We start from the raw sequence: 26079 nt of genomic DNA, 5'->3' as shown, positions 1-26079 counted from the left end.
CAGGAGGTCCAGATCACCAGTGGGTGACAGAGGATAAGAGGCAGATTAGATTTGTCAAGGATGTAAGAAATTCTTCCCTCTCCTCCTGAGAGAGCTCTGCTTTTATAAAATCTCATGGCCTACACCAACCATCCTGGCTGTCAACCAGTCATTAGACAAGACTACAAGACAGCTGAGCACCTGACAGCACTCCCACTCTTGTGAGAGTCAGCCTGAGTTCTTACAAGACTAAACCCAAAGACTACACAGTCCAGTTTTTTCAGTCTGACATGTGGATCTAGTGAGTCGTCTGCGACGCTGGAGCAAGTTTTGGTGAATCAAGCTGACTATTCTCCGCAGATAGTGGTAACCAACTGGCACACTGGAGAGAACAGCAGAAACTTCATCCTCCCTGGGAAAGAGAAAACCATCACACGTGTTTCAGACGATATGGAACATTTAATTCCCTGTCCCAAGCTTTGCGACTTGGGTCACATGGAGTGGTTCTTTCTGATCAACTCACCCAATATTCCCAATTTGTTGGAGGACAGTAAAAGGCATCGAAACCAATGGGTAGTTGGCAGAGAGAAACAGAACCAACTCAAACTTGGCGAAAACTGCGGAAGCGGAGAACAAAAGCTTCACTCTGCGTGTGAAATAAACACAAACAAAAGGATCAATACCAGAGATTCTGATGTCCCGCTGCCACCTTTCAATTAGGTTTCAGAAGGGAAAAAAAACCCTGTTGTCATCGATGCAACAAGCTCAATAACATCTAAAAAGTTGCTGCACATACTAACAGTAACCTTGTGAGGTTGAATGAACCTTCCCACTCTAATCCTGTCAGCACTGAGTTAGAACACAAAAGCCCACCTTTCCTCAGAGAAATGTTTAATATGTACAGAATTCAATAGAAACTTCTAAAAATTACAGGAGACTATAGAGTAATAGGAGAAAATGTTTTCTAGTTAACATAAAACATTCCAAGGCAGCTCAAGTTTTAAGTAGGGCTGATTTCCCTTCAGTTTCCTAATTTTAAGTGGTCAGGCCAAACTTCTACCTAGCACAGGACTCCTGTCTGCGACCGTGTGCAGGAAGGCTGGAATGTTACTGTAAGTAGGGCTAGGACCATCACCAAGGACCAGGAAGCAGATGCTCTGGGATAGCATAACTAGAAAAAGCACAATTCCAGTCTTTTCCTGGTAAATCTCCCACTTTGCAGCTTCCTGAGCACAGGCTGTCCCCGTACCTGGATTGTTGACGTAACCAAGGATTGCCTTTTTTTGGCATATGGTAGACTCTTGCAAAGGGCACTGCAACGTTAGAATCATCTGCGGGAAAAGCGTGCAGGCACGCAGAGCAAGCTTAGCTGGGCACTTCACAGTTAAGGATCTACAATCAACAACAGAAGGATCTGGTGGAGTGGTGTTTATCTGCTTCTCCTGGGGCATGCCACCACACCGGGGAGTAGGATGGGAAAATGAAAACTAAAGAAAATAAACTCTAGTTTAAGCGCATTCATCCCTCGACAACCAATTGTGCTTGGCTGAAGCAAAGAGAAGGTTAAAAGAAAGAAAACAGTAAGCTGCAGGTAAACTCCTGGCTCTGTTTCCTTTGCATTGCCACACTCTGGCCTGAAGTTTCAAGGGAGAGAGTCAAGTCAAACAGGACTTTAGCAAGGAAGGAGAGATTACAAAATAGTCAGGAAGTGGACGAATCCAAGAACAGATTAATTTCCACACATTTGGATATTACAGAGCAACTGTACTAAATACACTAGATTGTCATTAGAAATAATTTCATAAAATCTCAATTCTAAAAAAACTGAACTGAAAAAATTTCCATGTTTCTGATTATCTGGAGACCCTCTCTGAAGGACTGGTGTAAACCCCACCTGAAGCTACTCACACTGTGTCACTGATATCTATCTTCAGAAGATTATATTTTCCACCCCATCTCTCCAGAAATTCAATCTCCTCTCCCAAGATCTTGCAACGACTCACCACCAAAGAGACATCACGAAGAACCTACAGGGGCAACAGAAAAACAATCCCAATGGCTACGTGACACTTGAGAACACAGTTCAGGCTAGGAAGCGTACCAAAAAAATCGTCCCTTAAGTGGTCTCTCAGTTTGGATGTGAAAACGACATTGTACAAGCGTAACAACAAATAGGTTCTTTGCCCTAAGCATTGTCAATGGGTAGAGACATATGGGAAGGCCATGTTTGGCTTGGCAATTTAAAGCATTCATTCTTTAGGAAGCAGAATGACATTCATCTTGATCCTTTAATTTCTACTAGCAGAAAAATAACAAAAGGAATTTCAGAAATGACTGAGGCAGGCAGACATTAATGCAGCAAGCACAGGCAAAACTACAGCTTTTAGGACTCTCACCTTTAGGGACAGGTACCTCCCCTGTACCTCAGAATAGTCCTGAATCAGATTTTGATTTGCATTGTTGAAGCATTCATGAAGATGCTTTTATTTTCAGCATCATCCCTGTTCTCTTTGACAGGAAAGATTGAATGTTTTTCCAGAGACTTACAGGCTTTCCTGGGATATTACCTGGGGTAAGTAGTACAGCATGGGACACCTTTGCTCCCAGCATCCCTGACTTCCAATAAACTCGAAGATGAGCCTTTGGACTAAACATGAGGAGGGTGGAGCTTTTTCCTCTGTAACATGAAAGAAAAACATCTTGCCAGAAATATTTTAAAAGCCACAGAGTAATGCATCAGCAGGAACCCACAAATTTACAGATGTCTTCTCAAGAAGAGATGACAGAATCACAAGGTTGGAAAAGACCTTTAAGACCATCAAGTCCAATTGTTCCTGTCCTATGCTAAACCATATCCATGAGCACCTCATCTACCTGTCTGTTAAACACACCGAGGGGGACATGACTCAACCCCCTCCATGGGCAGCCTGTTCCACATCCCAACAACTCTTTCAGGGAAGAACTTTTCCCTAACATCTGATCTGATCCTGCCCTGGTGCAGCTTGAGGCAATTTTCCCTTGTCCTATCTTGTGTCACATGGCTGAAGAGACCATTGACCACCTCCCTCCAGCCCCTTCCCCAGCCTGGTTACCCTCCTCAGGACACCCTCCAGGACCTCGATGCCCCCCTTACGGTGGGGAGCCCAGAACTGGACCCAGCACTCAGGGTGCGGCCTCACCAATGACAAGTACAGGGGCACAATCCCCTCCCCAGACCTGCTGGCCACAGTATTTCTGACAGAAGACAGGATGCCATTGGCCTTCCTGGCCACCCAGGCACACTGCTGGCTCATGTTCACTTGGCAGTCACCCAACACTCCCAGGTCCTTCTCTGCCTGACAGCTCTCCAGTCAGTCTCCCTCAAGCCTATATAACCAAGGTAGCTGCTTTCAAGCTACTTGAAAAAAATCTTACCATCCAAGAGAGATTCGAAGTTCAGGCTAACTATCTTTCTGGAAGGATTTTCACCAAACACATCACCATCTGAGAAGGAAAGGAAGAAAACCAAATAGGAGTTATTTCCCTACTCAGTTCTGGAGTTAGAGCTCTTTGGAAACAGCCATTCTTTACAGGCTTTTCTGAATATTTATAGAAAGTGCTGATAAACATATTCAAAGCTACCACTCTCTGCTTACACGCTCCTGCTGTGGTATGTTTTCTATTTCCTTTTAGCAGATGTTCACAAATACAGAAGCCTCAGGTTTCTGTTCTCTAGCTATTTAACCTTTCAAATTCATAAACTGGAAACCTACCGATTTTGCAACTTACCTATTGGGGGTCCAAACGTGACCGTGAGTTCAATGGAATCGTAAAGAAAATTAAAGACTGCCTGCTGTTGGCTCCATTCAGTAATCTCCCACTCTGCGAATCTAAAAAGGGAAAAAGAAAACCCAACAACCCATCACCACGCTAAGTACCAAGCAACACCAATCAAAACCACTGTGTGGACTACGATCAGGGCATTAAGTGCTCTTGCAGCTATTACTACATAACACACGCAACTTTCAGTTTCCAGCAGAACATAAGGATCTGTTGGGAATGCCAGCATAATACTATTTGTTTTGCATAAATTTACCTTGTGGAATTGGAGGAGAGTTGGATCTAGAAAGAGGGGATGCAGCATATCGCTGCAAAGAAAAAACCCAATGCTTCGCACAGGGAAGTTTGCTGAGGCTGCACTGTGTGTCCTGGGCTGTGCGCAGATGGACACCCAAAGGTTTCCCACATCAAACAACAAGGGAAACCAACACCATGTGAGGTCCCAGAACTAGCTGATAGAAATAAACCCAGAAGGTCTTTTCCTTACTTGTATGTCTCCAGGAGCTCCTGGCACCTTTTTTCTTTTTCCTTGAGGTGGTTCATCTCAGCAAGCATTTGCTGATTCTCAGCCTCCAGATCTGACAGTTCTCTGCAGAGATAAACAAGCCACCTGTAGCCCACTGATTAAAATGCCACCAACCCCTAAAACCTGAATATGCACCTGTTAGTTAAGGTCTGTAGATCCTCTTAGATCTTACCTTTGCAGTTCTTCTTCTTCAGCTTTGAGGCTTTCCAACTCTGAGAGAGAGGGGGTGGAAAAAAGGCTGTGAGAGAACAGCACAGCAAGCCCTAGTGTGCTCTGTGGTCACTGCTCTTAACCACATGAAAAATCTCAACCTGATGGCTGTAACTCCTACCTGGGTACAGATATGCAGTCAACAACAGCAGTTATCAAACAATAAAGTGGTGAACACAATAACCAGCACACACTCTTCGAGTCACACTGTATTGAGTCCTAAATTCCATTTTTCCGGGGGGGGGGGGGGGAACCTGTCCTTTTTTTACTTTAACATGTATGTAACTAGCTGTATCTGGTGTGAAAAAGAGAACAGTAGTGTTTGCATCCATAGCAGAATTAATATATCAGGGTGGGGTCCACATATCACCCTCTCCAGCATTTAAAACATACGAGTGCCATTCAGCATTACCTTGCTCTGTGGTCTTCTCTTCTGCCATTTCACAGCCGCAGTCTGCTGCCCATTCTCCGTCAGAATCTACGGGAAAGATCTATCAGGTCTCTGCAGAACGCCCAGATTCAGTACTTAAGTTCCATTTTACTTGTTCATGGGTTCTATGAATCTATTTCAAAGCTATAAATCTGTAAAGCTATAAAACTATAAATCTATTTCAAAGATGAGAAAAACGTACAAAAAGCTGGGAAGATATCTACCAAAAACCTCAAAAAGTAACAGATAACAAGGAAAACTCCTTTTATTGCACTGTTTCAAAGCTGCTACTGTGGAGTTTGATTTCTACTTAAGGCAGTGGAAGAAAATTCAGCTGGAAGAAGTGAAAACACACAGAGCATCGTTATGCAGCAATGACAAGTACCAACTGCAGCTTATGTGAGCAAAGCCCAGCAAGTTTTAGACTGTCCAGCTGTGATGCTGCAGACAGGAGAGCCTGGAGCACAAAGCTGAGTCATGCCTGCCTGCAGGACTGCTGGCAGGGTTTACAGCCATTTCGGACTGCACATGGCCTCAGCCAGCTTCTGACACATTGACAGGCTGCAAGCATAATTCTGTGCTTCAGAGCAGGTATCACTGATTCACAGAAACGTAGGGGTTGGAAGGGATCTCCAGAGATCAAGTCCAACCCCCTGCCAAAGCAGGGTCCCTAGGACAGGTCACACAGATCAGCATCCAGACAGGTCTTGAATATCTCCAGAGAAAGAGACTCCACACCCCACTGGGCAGCCTGTCCCAGGGCTCTATCACCCTCACTCAGAAGTAGTTCTTCCGCAGATTGGTGTGCATTAGACGATGACTTAGGAGTGTAAGTGATTTGCATAAGCCCAGTTTGCAGACACAAATGAAGGTGGTTAGGCCTAATGTGTGACAAAGGTGTGTACAATTCCAAGCAAGCACCAAGCACTGACAGAAGCTCTGCAGGAAAACGCAGAAATCAGCATATCGGTCACTGCCTTGGAAAGGCCTACCTGTCTCCAGAGCAACAAGACAGCTCTTTGCCTTCTTCATCAGTTCATCCACCTTTTCTATTCTTGACAGTAGCTTTCCATGTTGTTCCTAAGATGAGAAAATTGTACTCGAGTCAATGACATCTTTTAAAAGTTGAAGTGTCATCTGAGACCACCACGTGGACCAGTGCTTGCTAAGAAAGGGGTTAAAGAAGCTGATATAATCTGTCATTAGAACGAAGAGGCTGGCTGACCAACATCAGCCACACATAAAAAAGTACTAGATGCATAACGTGTCTTCCTCATGACTTCTCTTATGAAGGGATGAGAGGGGACAGGGAAAGGAATAAATTCCTAGAGCTTTTAACACATGCAAATTTCTGCTATCTATCACAACGCATTGCTTCTGCATTTCCTGCTGACATTACTGCAGCATAAAGAGCTAATTTCTGATGGCATCTCCTTTAATATTCCCATTTTCACTCTGTGCCTTTAATGACCAAAATCCACAGGTAGAAGATTCCTGGAGTGGAAGTGGAAGCCAGGATGTCGCTGTGCCAGGACGTTTTACGTTCGTGTATAAAGGGAAGCGGGTCTAATAAGAAGAAAACTTTCCAAAGAATTCACCCTGACATACAGTAATTAGGCTCCTAAACGTGACAAAGACAGCAATCTATAGCAGAAGTGCCTTTTTTTACTTTTTAAAGCTCAACCTCTGCAGCCTCATGGCACATTACCTGTGCGCTCCGCAGCAGTTTGCTGTACAATGTCGCCTTCTCATTGTGAGCCAACATCTTACTCTCCTTGGTGAAATAGGACTTCATTTTGTTCAGTTCTGCTCCAAAGCTCTTCAGCTGCCAAGAACGGAAAATACAGACGAGAAAGTGAATGGGAACGTGCCACAAATGATTGTTCATCGACCTTTTAGACTCTTTATTCCTCTGCCCCTTCCAATACCCTGTTTTCTCTACTAGCAGCACTACATGAGATTTGCAAGTTCAATCACTTTTAAGAATGGACAGTCCCTGTTAATTCAAGCTCAGTTGCCTGCTGAAGTTACTGATTTCCTTTGCAAAGATCCAACAGGAGCTTTACTCAAATAGGATCCGCACAAGGAACTAAGCGGATGCTTTTACCAAAGCCCAGAGCACCTTCAGTCATCTCTCACCCCAGCTGGGGGAGATGTGATTGAACACTCGCCTGCTGGTGTTAAGGAGCCTAACCGAAACGCTCGTGGAATCCCAGGCAGAACCCAAAGCATAGGTAGTGAACCTAAGCCAAGCTGTAACAGAACATAGCCACAGATCATGCAGTTCCATGTTTTTGCTGGCAGCTGTCAATCGAGAAGCCCCAGAAGAACATACAAAAAGCTTTTCTCTACAATCTGTGCCATCTGCCTATTTCCACTAGGCAGTATCCTTCTAACCGCAGCGCGTAGAGCCCTGCTTAATAAGCTTTCAAATTTGTTACTAGCTGGGGGTTCTAGGTGCTTTCACTGTTGGTAAGTGTAATTCTTCTTGAATCTAGTTAGTAACCTAGCCTCAGGGATGTCCTCTATCAGTCGTCGTGAACAACAAAAAAATCCTACCTTTTATCAAATAGGACCACAGAAAACAAAACTTCTTGATCTACCTTTAATGTATTTTACAGGGCACATACCCTTGCATTCCTCTGACATACTGAGGTTCTCATAGCAGTTTCCCATTCAGAAAACATTTTGCCTCATATCGCCTACCTGCCTACTCTTATTCTTTCTGGGTCCTTGTGTTATTTGAACACATAAATTAACCTCATTTCTTCATTATGTAAGAAACGACGTTATCTCTTCATGCAGTATTACCTCTTCATCAGAGCAGGTTCTCATTACTTCCCACAAACTCTTATTCACATTCACCAGGAGTTGATCCTGGACATTTGCATACTGTTTTAACCTGAAACAGGGAGGAGAGAAGTTGAGAGAAACTTCACTGCAACTGCACCAAGCACATAGGTGTTTTTAAAATTCATACCCCTTTTATTAATTAAAACATGGAAATGTAAATATCTTAATTTAGCCAGGTCTTACATCTTGGTGAGACCCTCTAAAGCTGTTATTAATTGGGGTGCCACCTTTGTTAAACTTTGTTATTATGTGCTAGAGCTTACTTCCTGTACTCTTTGTGGAGGGCAGGTCTGGACAGGAAGTGGAGAGCTAGAGAGCCAAGGAAATAGGAAGTGGTGCTAACGAGGCTGGGAAAATCTTACTACTGATGTTGAATTTTATCATAAAACCTGATTTTGCATGCAAATTGCAAAAGGCATAACGAATCAGACCAGAAGCATCCTTCACATATGAAAATAAATCATAACTATTTCAAAATTGAGAATAAACAGTTCGTAGCCTGTTATGATTCTGCTTTTTATGTTTGATCATTTTGGACACAATTTAAAAAGTTTTATTCTAACTCCTCTCATGTGCAACTGAAACATTCTATTATAAGAGATAAATGACTTGAGGGAAATCAAAGCTTAATTATGCCCATAACCACAACTCCTCCCTAAGAGTTAGCCCTATAGTGCCAGTCCCTGTAATAGACTGGCTACTGGGATAGAGAGGGTTTTATTTTTCCCACATGCAATATATTGACTTTCTTCAGGCTACTTTGCATGCAAGCAGAACTGAAAAATAAAATCACTAATATACTCAGTGACTGAAACCACACTTACTCATCTATCATCTGAGAAAGGGCCTTGCAATCTTCTTCATAAATCTGCAGCTTGGGGCGATAAACATACTGTCTGTAAATGAGGTCTTCTGGAGTAGGCAGTGTGCTGACAGCACACTGGGGAAAAACAGAGGGGAAAATGGTGAGGAAAAAGAAAAATGCATATTTTTCAGAAACAGTAACTTCCAATCAGTTAGTGTAGATAAGCCAGGAAACAGCCCTGAACCTTATTTTTGCAGAATGGAAAGAAAAAAAAACACCACCCCCCCCCTAATGGAGGCAGCCTGACCTACTTGAATGATTGTTTTCATTCCAGACTTGTCCTGTTTCATTCCATTTTAGTCCTGTAATGCTACATAGCTCACTCCACTTCTGTGCCCCAATGCCTCTTCAGTTTTGAGCATGGACGTCCTTTTGGGAGATATGCCCTAGCACTAGAGCTTCAAAAAAACCCATAAAATCCATCCCTTCCGAGAAAGCTTTCAGAGAATTTCTGGGGGTGATGTTTGCTTTTTATCAGAGATCAGGTGCTAATGAATGGTATCAGAGTGCTGGAAGCCCCAAGAGTATGCAGGTACAGCTCAGGAGGAATAAATTTGCAAACTGGAAGTGTAAACAAAATTGTAACTGAGATAGAGCATTTTAAATAGAAACAGAAGAGAATCAGAAGTCGTAACGGAAAAGATTTAATCAATCCAAATTATATCAATTTAGCTGTGATTCTTTTTACACAGTTGTCTTTTTTATCTTAAAGTTCTTTAACTGTTACAACAGTCAGACTTTTTATTCACTTGCACTGAGCTGGCACACAAACATTTTGTTCAGTCAGCAATGAAGCCAGGAACATGACAAGTGCCCCACAGTTATATCCAACCAGCTGTAGGCACTGGCTTTCTGCAAACAAACAAAACAAGGTCTGAAGCTACAGTCTTTATTTCCAGGAAGATATCTAAGTTTCTAATGAGAATATTCTACTGGTCATGACAATGGGACATCAGACAGCAGTAAGATCTGGTTGGACAGGAGCTAGTTTTCAACTAATCTGAAGTACTATAATGAATTTCACAAGTAAAGAAATTTCACAAATATACCACCTGCCATGTGAAGAATACGATTGTGACTGCACCTTTTCATAAAGGGCAACTACTTCACTCTTACACTTATCATTGTAAAGACATATTAAAAATTCCTACCAAAACCAGTATAGAATCATAGAATCACAGGCTGGTCTGGATTGGAAGGGACCCCAAGGATCATACTGGTCCATACAGGGCCACCAACCTCCAGGCCTGGGTCCACACAAGGTTGCCCAAGGCCCCATCCAACCTGGCCTTGAACACCTTCAGGGATGGGGCATCCACCACCTCTCTGGACAGCCTGTTCCAGCACCTCACCACTCTAAGTATCCTGCTACCCATTTGAAAGAAGAGAGGAAAAAAAAAAATCTCATTGGAACTTGCTTAACATTGAACATGCTACTGAAAACCTCTCCAGCACTCTAGAATAAGTGCTGGCATAAAAGAAACTCCCCAACCAATGTCAAAATTATGCAGACACTATTAAGGTTTTTCACTTTCCAGGATGGATTTTCCATTGCCCCACTGCATTGTTTGCTGCACCCCCAGAAACTGTAGTAAGCAGCAGGACGTTGAAGTATTGGAACTAATTCCCCATATTCTTTATTAAATAAATGCTGAGCACTGCCATCTTACAAACACACTCTATGAAACTTAAAACTTTTTTGTGTTGGTATAATACCTACAGAAAACTAAGCAGCTCATTCACACACCCTCATGACCTAAGTACCACTGCTTATAAAGATGATTTGTGAAATAACAGAGACCAGTCCCAGCCTACAGTTAGCAATTCATTTGGCTAGGCAAATGCACGCAAATAAGCTGAAACACTTCTTAAGAAAGCTTATCTATGAAAATAAGGTGCCTTCACTGAAAACAAACGACAAGGCCCTGTTTTCAGGACAACTGGGCAGTGAATTTCTTGCCTCATTCAGCATCAAGTTCCTACCAGTGAGTGTGGTACTTGTCTACAGGAAAAAAAGAAGTTGTTCCCACATCTGAAAGTTCAAGAGAAGCCTCTCAGGGTGAGGATACAGAAACCAGGTTTGGGCAGAACAGACTTAAGGGGAAGAAATAAAGAGTAGTAATTCCATGAAGCACTTCTGACAAAGAAAGTGGAGCAGGTGGTAGGAGACAGAGCAACATTTCAGGAATCTGATATCAGTGGCTGGTGGCTATAGTTAGAAGTGGAAAAGGGTTAGACTGAGCTTCTAATTGTACTTTCAAACTTAACCTTTAAACAAGTTAAAAAGAGCAAGAGTTACCACAGTTACCCAGGAACAGATAACCTTGAATATTTCATGAAGAGACTGAAATCTATCCTAGTTTTTTCAGTAATAAAATAAAAAAGCATCAGGAGCTTCAGAGGTGAACGAGCAAAGAGGAAGCACGTGGTGTCTAAGGCTTTTCAAGGTGGGACTGACTTCTGGCTTAACCTACGTTAAAGCCTTTATTACCAGACTCGTTAGGTGATTTAAAAAAAAAAAAAGACAAAGGAATATAATTTAAGGTCAATTCTATTACGCATATGAAAGGACAGATACTCACACTGGCTGGAAGATGGCTATGCCGGGGCTTCTGAATTGGAACATGGACTTGAAGAAGTGTTAAAAACTCCCCAACTGTGATAACACCACTCCGAAATTTCTGTAGACATCAGGAAAAATAAAGATCAGTACATTTTTCCAGCAAGAATGCTTCCTTGTATATACACACACAAGTCCTTTTCTGGTTAGGACAAGAAGTTAGCATCTTTCAGGTATTTACATACCTCCCGTAAGTTATCTTCACAAATACTATCTGCGAAAAGCTGTGACTCCATCTGACTGCTTCGCTGAACTAGCCAGAAAATAAAAACACACAAAGGGATATTGCTGGGGTTAACAATGTTTTCATGGGAATATGAGCCTAAACTTGTTAGCTCTAGAAAAAAACCTTTCTGTGTGTGTCCGGCGCCGAATGAAGTAACTGAGGATCAGCTACTCGGGACAGACAAGGAGGACTAGATTAAGAATCTAATGTAAAATAAAATCCACGTCAGAGTGGCAAGGCAATGACAGAGTTTACTTTTCTATGGGAGGAAAGCCACATGTAACATACTAAAAAGTAATAAACCAAGAAAGAGACTCCAGCCAGGTCACAGAGGGTGACAGAGGCTAAGCTTTCAAGGTGAAAACAAGGCATTCAATTCTGAGCCAACAAGGGTTTGCTTCTCACTCAAAGGAAAGAGCCCAACTTCTATAAGGCATGTGTTTTCCTTGTTGCAGGAGGCCAAACTTGGAATTGGTTTTGTTAACAGAGGCAAGATAAGATATCACCTACCACATGACTGGCCACTTTCTGCCTCGTTGTTAGGTAACAGCTAATTAGAAAGAGCTAATTAAACCCAGAGGCTGAACCTGCTTAGAGCCTGACCCCGAGGAGTCTTCTTTCAAGAGTGTGGTGCTGAGAGACACAGGCTCAGTTTGCATGAAACCATTAAATTAATTAAATTAATTAATTAAATTAATCTTCAGGCCGGCAGAATTTGAGCTGGGGCTTTGTTCTGTGCTGAGATAACTGAACCGCCCCATCAGCCCAACCTGCCCTTGGAAACAAAGCTGTTCTGATATTCTGCTCCTTTGTCTTCCCATCTCAGACTTCCTTGAATGCCTTTGGACTCTTAGCTGGAACCTTACATTGTATGGGAAGTTATGACAACAGGCATTCAAGCCCCTTCCCAAATGAAACAGGAGAGGCTCTTCCCTGGTTAAGTGTAAAGAACACATGCGTTAGAGAGGTGACCACAACAGAAGCCTTACTGGTTAATTCTGTGTCAGCCTTAACAGAGTCCTGAGAGCAGCTGGTGCTGGCGTGAGTACCATCATGGCTTTTAGCAGATAGATCTGGAGGATCTTCACCTTCATCAACTTCTACTTGGCTTTGAGACACAGCACCAGAAGTAACCTAGTATTAACAAGTTTAAAAGAAAAAAGTTGCATGAAGCAATACAAGAATAAGTTGATCAGTAGTTCATTGTAGCTGTTTCTTGACATTCAGAGTTGTTTTGGGTTTAATATCGCCATATTTTATATCCAGACAGACTGACAAGCATATGGCTAGTCAAGCTCTTTCCTTTGATGGTATGTAAGAAGCAGAGCTGCAAATTCCTTAACTTCTCAGACCAGCAGCCACCACAGCACACCCTTCCAGCTTTTGGAACTAGAAAGCTCCTACTGGTGATGTACAAACTTATTTTTTAGGTCAGATAAAAGTTCCATATTTGCACAGATTTTTGTCATTCAGCTGCAATTTGTGTTGTCCATAAAAAAAAAGCTAATTGCACTACACATTCCTGCTTGGATTTTAAATAATTGCTTCTGGCCTGACTCTATCACACCTAACCAACAGCAACAACTAGCCCATAGTTTCATTTAGAGGATTAAGGGCAGTTAGTCAAGAAAGGATTTAAAAGGACACTATGGGGAGAATTACTTAAGTCTGTCTGGTTTGCACAGTTCAGGAAAGTCACAGACATCAACCCAATCCTTCTGTTTTGGCAAACCAGGGGATGACATAGCAAAATGACAGCAAACTGGTGGTTAGGAGATACAAGAAAAACTACCAACAGCTCTGCTTACACCCCAAAATCTGAATAGAAATCCTGTTAGTGTTCACTATGTCCCTATAATGAGCAATCGGGCTCACCTGCACGGCTTGGGAGGTCTCACCATCCATGTTTTCATCCCTCTTGAGCTTCCTTGGTCTTTGAAGATCCTCCTCATCTTGTTCCAAAGCTCTTTTTGGGCTGTTGCATGTTTTTGTCTCTTCACATTGATTCTTTTCATTGTGGAAGATTTGGGCTTTGCTTATCTCATTGCCAGCATTTTCCACAAATTCAGAGCTTGCAGATTCATTTGACTCAATTTCTTCTAGGCAGACAGGAAGAAATTCTTCTGCTATAAACTGAGAAAGGCTGAAATGCTGCCTACTAGACTTCTTGTCTCCTGGGGTTTCACCAGCATTTGCATTTATTTCTGAAGCTGGTGCTTCTCCTCTGTCTGAGGATTTTGCATTTATATCTTGTACACTAGAAATAGAAGGAGTTCTTCTGGAAGGTAATTTAGGCTGGAAGATGCCTAGAGGGACATTTATTCCTTGATACTTACTCCAAAGTGCCATGCCCAAATCTGCATCTATGGGAGCAGCTCCAGATTCAAGACACACGTTCTCCTGCTCTTTGGGGTAAAGTGAATTACTTGGTTCACTTACAGTACTTTTTCCTAACCTTGAGGTATTCTCTGGCTGAGTTGACGGTTTGGGCAACTGGTCAGAAAAAGCAGTTTCAGAACTGGAGTGAGCTGCAGATTTCCTTCTAATATTATTCAGTTTTGAACAAACATTTAAGATACCTGAAAATTCAGGTGCAAGAGACGGTTCCGTTTGACCTCTTGGACTGCCACTGACCAGATGTTGCTTGGTTTGTTCAGAGTTTGTTTGAAAGTCTTCTGGTGGCATCTCCCCTTCAGCTGAGAGCTCCTTGTTTTCCTTTGATTCCTTGTTAGAAGCTGTAACAAGGCTTGCTCCAGCCAAGCCTAAATCTGTGTTGAAATCTTCATGCCTAGGTAACTCAGCTTGCACCACTTGGTTTCTCCGTGCACCTGGTGAACCCATCCAAGAATCTGCTTGCTGGATGGGAAGGGAAACAGGGGATTCCAAATCACCACTTTCTTCACTGCAATCTGTGGGCCCGTTACTTGGAAGCTTGAAAGATACTCTCTTGGACTTGGGGTTTTCTGGCAGTCTGAGATCCTGCTCACTGTTTACAGGGACAGAACTATCCATGGGAATGTCAAGATCCTGTGGTGCCTGCACACCCCTAGCCTCTTCTGGAAGCGAGGCAGAATCAACAGAATGTGGTGTTGTGCCACTGTGGACTTCGACAGCAATTTTCTCACAAGAAAACATGGAGGCTGACGAAGCATGAGAGAGAATGCTGGGCTTACCCCTACATTTCTTATGATACTCGTCAGTCAGGTCTTCTGTATGCGGGGCATCTGTTGCATCTCTGCAAGACGACAACTCATTACACCGGTCTGGTTGCTGAGAGCTTTTATGTGACACTTCTTGGTTGTCAAATCCATTAAGGTTGTCATTAACAGCAGTAGTATGAGATGCAGTTATTTCCATATCATCTTGGTTGTGGGAAAACATGATTGTTTTATCAACAGGTACTGCAGAAACGGCTGGAATGGACACTCTGTTCTGTAGATAGATTTCAGCCCTGAACCCAGCTGAAGGAATTTTATCCATCTCCATATCCTCAGGTAAGGTAAAAATGACTGTTTTGCTATCTGAAACAGCCTCCTGCCCAGGCTGCTTAGCCAGGTCTGATCTGTCTTCACAAAAGCCTCTTGCAATACTTCCACCAACAGAATGAGACTCGGTCATTTCCATGTCAGCCTGGGAACTTGTAAACATTGTTGTGGAGGTTAACAAAGCAGACTGATTGGCTTGCCTACCTTGCAGAGAATTTTTTTCCAAAGCTACGTTATGGGTTCTAGTGATTTCCATATCATCCATAGCAAACACAGTAGCATTGCCACTTGAAAGCGCGTGCTGTCCAACCTCCTCACCCACATTCGGTTTATCATCATGTACTGTTACAGTCATTTTATCAACAGAGCAAGACATAGTAATGTCCATGTCAGCCTGGCTGCTTGTGAGCTGAGCAGTTTTAATGGGACAAGCTGAAGGGACAGAATGAAGCCCTCCAGCGCTGTGTGAGGCAATTTCATGGCCTATCGCAGCTGTATGGCTCTGTGTGATGTCCATGTCGTCATTCTCATCGTTCAATGAAAATAAAACAGTCTTTTCCCCTACTGCTCCCTTCAAGCTTTTTCTTCTAGTCCTTCTGTCCATGTTAAGCACCTCTTGAGATGCAGCCTTTTCCATAGATCTGTTAAGTGCAATAGTATCGCATCTGCTGATTTCCATGTCATCGTAGGTAAAAATACGAGTTCTATCTCCAGAAATCAAGTATATATCATCGTTTGAATGTTTACACTGCAAAATGATTTTGTCCGCTGAAACTGTATGACTTCTGGTGATGTCCATATCAGCATCTTCTGAAAATATGGTTGTTTTCTCACCTGCAAAAGGATGCTGTGTTAAACCAGCCACAGGTAACATTTTCCTGCCAGAGACCAAGTAGTACAAACCGCATACAAGCTGCTCCTGACTACTTATTGTCCTCATGACCCCTTTTTTGGAGGCCATTGGCTTCTTTTCATCTTGAACAATGTATCCAGGCACCGCTTTTCTTTCTGGCAAGACAGAACTGACATTCTGATCAGGAACCATTACTGCACAGTTTCCAGTCAAGTCCATGTTTTCACCAGAGGGAAACATAACTGACTTTTCTAAAATTGAAGGCAACTGGGAACTTCCCTGACGTGGTTCAGATGTACTGACTTGTAACAGCTCATGAGCAGCCCCCAAATGCAGGCCATCAATTGAGTGAGGATTTTTTAAACCCTCTTCTGAAGAAACTCTTTTACCAGTTGAAAAATCTCTCTCAGAATCTACTTGAGTTGGCAGTATTCTGTTTACTAACTTCAGAGGATGGGTTTTCTCTTGCCTGACAGCATTTTGGCAATCTGTATTTATTCCTGTTATTCCAAGTTGTTTATTTCCTTCCATTCCAGAGGAAGCAGGCTTGTTACTGGAAATTGAGGAACCACTCAGAGCTAAAGGAGTAACAGTTTGCTTATTTGTGTTTATTTTCAAATCCCCACATTCTATCACTGCAGCCTGACTTACAATATCTACACCAGAACTACCCAAAACCTGCAAGGTCTGGGTTTGCAGCTGCTTGGGTCCTACATTATTTTGATTACGGTTATTCTTGTATTCTTGTACTGTATTAATAGGAGCAACATCAAAGGCAGCAGGATGTGTTTTGGTTATGTCCATGCTTTGATCATCTGGTAACATGATCGTTTTGTCATTTGTACAGGAAACAGAAGCCTTTTGAAGATTTATCCCCAAAGGCTGAGATATAACAACTTTTTGACTTTGCAAAGACTTGAATGCACAGGTGTCAGTAACAATATTCTCAGGGACTTCTCTCTTTTGCTCTTGTAATGCACACATGCTCTTTGCACAGGAACTTGGGCCACTTGCCTGAAAGTTTGGTTTTCCAAGCTCCTTATCAACCCTTATCTCAAGATCTTTAGTATTCATTGCTATAGCCTGGCTTCTTTTCATATTCTCATCAATACTGAATGCCTCAAGGTTTTCCTTGTCCATATCCAAAGGATTTGCACCCTCATTGACGCTTTTGTTTTGATTCTCTCTTGGAATTATTTTACAATACATTTGTTTTGCCTCTGCAGTTATCCCATTGTTTTGATCACTAATGACAACAGCATGGCACCTAGTTAATTCCATTTCTTCCTGTTCATTTACACTGAGATATATAGATTTGTTACCCAGAAAATGAGGTTTGCAGATGACAGAGGCAAACACTCCAGCAAGAGATTCGTTTTCAACATCCTTTCCATCATCCCTGACAACACAGGTTTTAGTCAAGTCCATATCTTCTCCTGAGAACATTACCGTCTTCTCACCTGGCAGAGAAACAAGTTGGGAGTTTGCCTGTTTGTGCTGAAGTCTACCCTTCGAAACACCAGCAGAGACTGCATTTGTAGAGGAATTGAAGCCAACATTGACCAAAACAGTCCCGTGATCCTGAGTCACTTTTTCAGTTTGTTCATTTGAACCCAAAGATAGTTCAAGTGTGCTATGCTTATATGACACAGAAGGTCGATTATCAAAAGGCATTGGGCTCTTTGTAATGTCCCTATCACCATGTGCTGAACTTCTCTTTTCTGAAAGTGAAGAGTTTGTATTAACTGGCTTTCCAAAAGTTTTATGACATGAACTGTCCGTTTCTTTGGCACTGTCATTATATATTACGTCTGTATAATCTCCAGTAATTTCCATGTCATCACATTTAGAAAAAGCAGGGGTTTTACCTCGAAAGACAGTCACAGAAGAAACAGATCCTGGGATGACAGACATCGTTCTGGCCTCTTGTTTAACAGTTCGCACCACCGTAGGATCTCGTCTGTCTTCAGTATTTATTACTTTTTTCTCTATGCAAGGTTGTGGGTCCTGCTGACCAATTAAGTGCTGATTAGGTGCTCGCTTTAATACAGAATCATCTAACTCTGTGGATGGGAAATCCTTTCTGAAGTTTAGGCTTTGATTCCCAACACCAGTGAAGGGAAAAGACACTTTTGCAGTGTGACTAGCTGTCATATCCATTCCATCATCTACGAATGCCTCAGTAACATCCACACGCGATAACTGCTCTGGTGGAGCTTCACAAACGCCAGAAAACATAGCTTTAACATCAGATGCCAGGCATTTTGTCATTTCCATTCCATCACCTTGCCCTTGAAAGACTTTCGTCACATTGCAGGTGTCCAGCGGTTCAGGGGAACATACTGATTCCACGGAGGATCGTGCCATGTCTTTTGAGACTTGGGGAGGGATAAAAAAAACATTCTCCTTTTCAGGCCCTTCGATAGGACCGTGTGCCTTTTCATTGGACTTCAGGCTCATCAAAAATTCATTGAAATTGATTTTTTTTACTGGACTAGCGTCTTCCTTCTGTTCAAGAGACGGGCACGAACGGTTTGTAGGGTCAGAGAAGAAATGGAAGTCTCTGCTCATTCCTGCCTTTTCATTGTTGGAGTTTAACTCAGCCAGAAACGCCGTGACGTCTATTTTCTCAGTTTGGTCAGCTTGACTGTTTTGCAGGTTACGCTTAATCACCGCAGTGTGACTAGCGGTCATATCCATTTCATTCCCCTCTGAAAAGATGAGAGTGGTGTCTTGCCTCTTTGTTCTTTGAGTACTGTTGTCTGCATCATGCCACTGAAAAAAAATATCAAACCAGCAGGAACTTATAGTTATTGACACTTAAATGATATGATGGCTTTTTCTATTTAAAACAAAAGTCAATGAAAACAGTTACAGGGTTATAGTTCTATCTTTACATTTTTATTTTTAAGTATTAACAAAAAAACCCTGAGTTCTCCTCCATAAGCAATAACACATTCAAGGAAAGCACAACTTAACATTAAAGCATACTGTATTTAAATGGATTGCTTTGAAAGAGTATGTCTCAGTTTTACTGCCAGGCAAAGACTTGTCACTTAGACATACCTTAGTAAGCATGAAGCCATTAAAGTCTCACAGCTAAGCTGGAAATTTTAAAAGAGTTTTCTACCACTGATTAGTGATATTTTATGACTCTCTACTAGAGAGGATTTACAGTTTTAAAGCTGTGAGGAAAAAACTGGCCAGTAACAAGACAACATTCTGGATAAAACTGTGTTATAAATGTATTAATAACAGCTTTGTTGTTTTTTAAAATTACATATGCTATTTTATAAATGCAAGAAATAAAATACACTAGAAGCAGCGCAACTCTATACTTCACCCAAACCAAGGAGAGCCAGTTTCAATCTGACCTTGACAGCCTCATGGCATACAACTTCCCAGCCTCACTAGATTTTAAACTAATTTCAGTTACATTTTCATCCTAATCACTGCAAATTGTCTAAAGCTTTTTAACAGCAGGAACAGAGAGCACGTTTGTGCCTATCCGTTCCAACCACAGAAGGAAAAAATACAAAAGCAGAGAGTAATATATGAGGAAAAATATATAACCAGACCTATCAGAAGCATAAGCTCCATCGCATGTTCTCAGATAAGAATTGAAAAGAATAGAGCAGCAAGCTCAAGTACTGAAAAACTAGCAAGCAATTTTAGAAGTCGAAGGTATCAAAACTGCAGTATAATGCCTACCAGAGTAGGAAAGCACTTCGAAATACAGAAGATTAGCTTTTAGAAGAATTCAGTGTGAACACAAGGATTTATATTTTAGGCAGTCGAGTTACATTTTTTGTCTTTATCACACAGATTATTTGAATATAAATTTGGGCACCGATATTTTCGGCACCAGAAAAATAAAAGCCTTCACATACCTCAGCCTGCTGCACTAATGCCTGGATAGGGGCGTGAAGCAAAGTGTTCATCCCTGTTGAAAGAAAAGGAAATACTCCATTTGTTGTGCTATCCTCTTCTTATTTTATCCTGAGCTGTAGATATAGGCCCTTCTTCTAAACATACCACCATTAAAACCAAATATGTCCTGAAAAATATTTTCAGCATTCCCTTCAGCATGTGGGAGAGCTGCCCATACTTCCACAATACAACGCTTGTCAACAGCTTTAGGGGATGATAAAGCCCCTTGACGCAGTCAGTAGTCATCTTGGTCGGGGAGGTTGATCTAGACACATTAAAATTATTCAAAGAGAATGAACAGCTTGAATAGAGAGAGTTATTTTGTTATTAAATCTGTTTCCAAACTCACCAGTGATCTCACAAGGAACAGCTTCAGGTTCTTCATACCTACAAAAGGCGAGTTAGGTTAACAGTTTGTTAAAAGATATCAAAACAGAATGCTTCAGCAACACACCGAAAAGGCAGGGAATTCTGCTGCACGGCTGTTACAGGATACCAGGCACCACACACTATGCATATGTTTTCAATATATTCTGAGTTGCAATCTTATTTTTCCATGAGATTCACTCATGTTTGCATGCCATAAAGCCACAGTCTGCAACATACAGATGGCATTGTAATTCCTCAGTGACAAGTGAAAAAAAAAATTTAATTTTTAATTCAGACCTTCCCCTTTCAGTCATTCCTTTCTATTTGGGAAACTGAAGCTGTGCTCCTAATAATTTCTTTGTAAAACAAAATGTCCAATGTCCAGCTTGTGTGTGTTGTAGTTTTGTGTCACTGGGTTCTGATGGAGAATTGGGGACTGCAGGGATGGCTTCTGCAAGCAGCAGCCAGAAGCTCTCTGCAGGCCCCAGAGAGTAAACATCAGCTAATTCAAGGCAGTGACACACACACCCCTGCTCCCAGCCAGCCCCTTTATATACTGAGCATGATGCTGTATGGTATGAAATGTCCCTTTGGCTGGTTTGGGTCCATTGGCCTGGCCCTGTCCACTCCTTGTGAAAAGTAATTCTATCCCAGCTGAAAACCAGGACACCGGGCAAGCATTCCCAGGTGATAAGCTTCAGAAGGAAGCAGTTTCAAGCTATAATTATTTAATTTTCCACAAATCACTATTTTTTTTTGGTGAGTGACCAACACCTTTGCCCTTCTTTCACCAATCAAAAGCACTGAGCAATTTTACATCTAAGAAATCTGGTACATGTATTTATTTTGAGGAGTGGTATTTTGGTGGCTGCACATCGTGTAAAGAAATGGATTTCCAGGACAGACCTCAATAGTCATGGGAATTGTTTTCAGACTTACTGATTAAACACGACATCATCCCTCCTGTCTGCCGCACACTCTAGAATGGTACAGAAATTAGACGTTACAATGTGAGAAGCATGATCAAACCATTCAGAGACAAGAGTGAACTGCACAGAAAAGAATGTTCTGAGTCTTGCTGTGCTGCCTTATCACAGCAAAACCCACAAGAAGTACTTGGAAATGTCTTAGCTTTTCAGATTCTTCTGAGGTGATCTTTGACAGAAAGAATAAAGCTTTCTGCTCAGCCTTCTTTTCTTCTAAATCTCCAAGACAGATTTTGTGCTAGGTGCATTTTGTCCAAGAGAATAATTCCCTTTCTGAGCTAACAAGAGCCACAATGCCAAATCCCAAACTACCATGTATCCAGCCAGTCCATGATAAACCATATTGTTCCTTACTCACTGACAGGCCTGACTTCTTAAATTGAGGCTAAAATCTTGTTGATAATAGTCTGAAAATCAGGAGAACAGAAAGGACTTTTACCTGTACTTTCACCCTCTGTCGTGTTATTTTTAAGATCGCTCTGGAAGACTCTGCAGCTAAGAAAACACACACAAAACCAAATCAGTTTTTGAAAAACACAAGGCCATCTGTTTTGAAGCAAAGAAAATACAAAAAAAAGCTCAACCCCTGTCACAGTTTTGCATAGCCAGGTGCTGGTAGAGAAAGGGAGGCTGCAGAGATGGCTGCTGTAAAAAGCAGCTGGAAGCTCTCTGCAGGCCTTGCAGGTTTTTTTTCTCCTCAGTGTGATTCGGTCGATTCAAGGCCACAGTCGCTGCTGACCAAGGCTGAGCCCATCAGCGATGGTCACAACACCTCTGGGAATCACAGTGAGGAGAAAAAAAAACCTGCAAGCCGCCACTTTTTGCCCCCAGAGAAGGGAGTGAGAAGATGAGAGGAGCTGTGCAGGCACCAAGGGCAGAGAAGCGGTGGAGGAGATGCCCCAGGTGCCGGAGAGAAAGATGCCCCAGCAGCCCATAGAGAAACCCATGGTGGAGCGGGTGTCCCCCGCAGCCCATGGAAAAGCCAAGACCCCACCTGCAGCCCGTGGAGAGGCCCCATGCTGGAGCAGGGGGAGACAGACAGGAGATGCTTTGACCCATGCTGGAGTAAGCCCCTACCAGCACTTGCAGCCCATGGAGAGAGAGAGAAAGACACAGAGATGAGAGAGGGAGAGAGACCCATGCCGGAGCAGGCTTGCTTGTGACCTCATGGGGGACCAGGCTGGAGCAGTCTGGGCCTGAGAGACTGAGAGATATTCTTTGATTTATGACTGCACCCACAGCAGGGACCACACTCCTTATCACCTGACTCTGGTATCACTGGGGATGCAGGGCAGTGCCATCAATTAGAGAGCTTTCTGCCCTTTATTCCGTGCTGAGCCTGGTCTGCCCATGACACTGATTGCAGAATGATCTCTCCCTGTCCTTATCTCCACCCCTGAGCCTCTCAGTATCTATTTTCTCCCCTGCCCAGCTGAAAAGGGGCATGATAGACCAACTTTGGTGGGCATCTGGCCTCCAGCCAGGGCTAAACCACCACAACCTCCTTCACAATCTTTTCTACATGGTGTGTTCTGGAATGAGATACCAAAAGTCAGAATCCTACCAAACTCATATTTTTCAGCAGGAAAACGTCATTATCAGACTTAAGATGGAAATCAGCAAAAGTTTTTAACAGGAAACCAAAATTCCTAATTGTATTAGATTCACTGAAACTGGATGGGGTCTTGGGGAGTTTTTGCTAGCTGGGAGCTCTCAGGGCTCAAAAATCAGCTCAGTGTAACAACAGTCACCATTTTGCTTTCACAGGAGACTCAAACGTAGGTGAACAGCAGTTATAGGAAGGTACCAGCTTATCACCATCAGCTTGCATTTTATGCTCACATAGAAGAGAGAGATCTGCATCCTTCAGATCAAACTTACTTTATGGTGTCCGCAAAGCTGACCCGGCGAAAGTTTTTCCTGCGCTTTTCTACACTGACATCCTGGCAACAAAGAGCACAATGCTTAGACATACAGACATCTGTTGTTACCCCACAAGTCACAATAAGCAAAGCCTTTCATGAAAAAAAGCCAAGGAAAAAAAAAAACCCCACAAAAAACTCCAAAATAATAATTTGTGAGTCCAATGAGTAAACCATATTTAGCAACCCCCTAAGGCTACTTTATGTGAGAAGTTGGAGAGCTCAAAAGGCACCCATCTCACAAGAAGTAGGAAGTAAAGGTCTCTTCATAGGAATTGCCTGGTTTCAAATATAAGCAGAACAACCAGTTCTAAGGATTTTTCTCTGGAGTATTGTCTGGTGTACTAGGGGAAAGCTTAAGTAGCTGCTTGGCAAGAGAGTTGCATCATTTTTTTTCTTTAGTTTTGCAATTTCAGGGCTGGAAAAAATAATAATAATGGTTTGTGTTGATGGGAGAAAGGGAAGGATTTGTGAAGGTAAAGTCACCATTTTTATATCAAAACATGTAAATGGTGTTACACACTACAGGATCACACTAATGCAATATTGTAAGTTATGTAACAACATGGTGTTGCAAGCACTGGAAAGCTAACTCATCCCATCTTTGCTGTGCAAGTGTCAGCAATAAGCTTTCCTATCTAATGGCTGTCTCAGGACAGTGGAACACTCCTTTAAGAAAATACGAAGTATTAACATGCCAGACACTACCCGTTACATGCACAAAACTAACAAAGCCTGTAAAATACTTAATTTTTTAAAAAATATCATGCCAGCAATGCAAGCAGTTGTGAATGATGTCCAACTACTGCATAGGATAGCCTTTCATTGCTCATTAGCAGTACTGTCCATCATTGGACATTAATTAACAGGTATTAAAGTTTAAATGAAGGCTGCTAGCCACTCTTCATATTCACGTTGCTTTTGAAATAATAGAGTTGTGCATACATATTTCAGGCTTATACTAAAGAAATTATTAGAGGTTTGTTCACTGAAAGCCTTATATGCTAAAAATGAGTTTTCCATTTCTGGCATCAGCAACAGATAAGTGATATAAATGTGCAATATGACCAGAACATTATAGTCTGTAGAACACACCCCAGGCAGAAATGGCATTTAAAAAGAAATTCAATCTGAACAGGCCTGTAGTTACAATGTCTAAGAAACAACAGATACTCTAAGCATGAAATTCATTCTGTATGCATTTCTGGAAGGAAACATTTCCTTTTTTTAGCTTTTACTTTAAAAAAATTGGCAGGCTGGTTGGTTTGGGTTTTTTGGTCAGCTGTAAAACCATCATACTGACTATACCAGTTTGTACACTGGTGACTCAAACTTCACAGACTACAGCAGAAGCAAGTTGTGCCTCTTAGTCTCTTATGTGTCCTCTTTTCTTGACAGATTATATGTTCTGATGTAAAATAGAAGTATAAGAAAAAACTTGTGGATTTCTTACTAATTGGTACTCCAAACATTATCCTCCCAAGCAGTTATTACAAGGGCTTTTACACCTGCATTATTCTAGTGACAATTTCATCAGCCAAGAGTTGAGGAGGAACTGAAGATGTTAAGAGCATCGTCAAGAAAGGACTTAATAGACCTACCTGCGTCAAAATGTTCCCGTTTCCCAAATCATCAAGAGGATTTCGTGGAGCCTTTAAAATCTAAAAGAAAATATAATAGTTGAGAAGATCAGCTCCAACTACAAGAACTGATTACTTGGCTGGCCTGAGCTTGCAAGAGCCACTGGTCCTCTAGTCAATCATATTGATCTAATAGGCTCGTTCTTTGCTTTTGGAATGCTTTTCTGCAACTGTGATGAGAAGAAAACCCCTCGTCTTTACAGGTCATCTTCATTTCGTTCCCTCACTCACATAGTTTTCTTAAGAGAAATGCTTTATGTTACTCACAGAGGACAGTCGCTTCCCTCTGATGTGTTCTGTGTTTTCACTGGAGTGGAAAAAAGGAAAATGGGTATTAGGGCATAAACTTGACCCAAAATGTATTTCTTGAGCAGTACTACTACTTTTTTGAGGTTAATAAATTGATTTTTCTATTATTTTTACAAGTATGAAATTAAAAAAGAATAATAAACAAGCTTGCTTGGAATAGATGGTTCATTCCAGCACTAGTTCCCAAAAGAAGCTTTGGAAAATTCATCAGACTGCTGTCCAACTCCTACGGTCAGTCAGTCTCCAGACAATCCACTGCCATGAGATTTCCTCTCCTACACACCACCAAAGAAACTGCCTATTCATCATGGAAAACACATTTCATTCAAGAGATGCTGAAGTGCTTGCAGCAATTAAGTAAAGTTTTGTCTCTGAATAATAATATTTCTACCCCAATAAAATTCGGAGGTTTCAACTTACTTTTCCATGTTACAGTCTGTGTAAATCTTGTCCATTTCTAAAGGATGGTCTTTTCCTATAAAACAGAGTGCTGAAATCCAAAAACAGTAATGAACCACAGTAAGAAAACTGCATACAACCACAACTAGACACAAGCCTCAGATGCTATAATTTTTCTCTCCATCTTTCTGTAACCCCAGAAACACAGCGAAGTGTACCTTTACACCTCTCCAGCCCACATTTCCCATTACACATGGTATTATAAAATGACTGCCTTAACAGTTTGAGTCTTACTGGTTGGGTGTCCTTTCATTTAAAGTTAAGATTCTGGTAACTGTTGGGAGTCCAAGGCGCTCAAACCCTACGCAACACAAAAGCTTGCTCTGACACACAAGACAATTTTTCAATCACAACTTCTTCCCCCATTCCAGAAATATCTTATGGCAATGCCAATAGCTCCCACTAGCACAGCAAACTACAACATTGATCAAAACTTGCAGAGGGGATAAAATTAATTAACCCATACTTAATTAATTAATCAATCCACCCAGGACGCTAGTGCTAACAGACTTAAGCAGACTTAATATTGCCTAACGTTTCTTGTAAACCACAACAAAATTCAGGGCTTTGAATACCAGGTCATAATTTCAGCCTCCCA

General features: G+C 41.9%; 1 protein-coding gene across 1 annotated transcript; it reads right to left on the bottom strand.

The window, feature by feature from the left end:
- Positions 1-221: 221 nt before the first annotated feature.
- KNL1 (kinetochore scaffold 1) lies at positions 222-25477 on the bottom strand (the record flags this gene model as incomplete). Its single annotated transcript, XM_084263229.1, is given in 26 exon segments — positions 222-391; positions 503-625; positions 1888-2006; positions 2547-2656; positions 3394-3462; positions 3748-3848; positions 4286-4387; positions 4497-4536; positions 5957-6044; positions 6673-6789; positions 7776-7866; positions 8642-8757; positions 11265-11363; positions 11488-11555; positions 12518-12662; positions 13404-16724; positions 16877-16879; positions 16881-18641; positions 19757-19809; positions 20146-20183; positions 21105-21144; positions 21591-21646; positions 23033-23094; positions 24675-24734; positions 24981-25020; positions 25443-25477. Coding segments are annotated over 26 exon segments (7020 nt in total). The 3' UTR covers positions 222-228.
- Between the last annotated feature and the right edge of the window lie 602 nt (positions 25478-26079).

This window comes from Gallinula chloropus (genome assembly GCF_964237585.1).
Source record: "Gallinula chloropus genome assembly, chromosome: 4".
In the NCBI taxonomy this organism is placed as follows: Eukaryota; Metazoa; Chordata; class Aves; order Gruiformes; family Rallidae; genus Gallinula; species Gallinula chloropus.
Note: the sequence above shows the minus strand (reverse complement) of the source record. Positions and strands in the feature narration are given on the sequence as shown.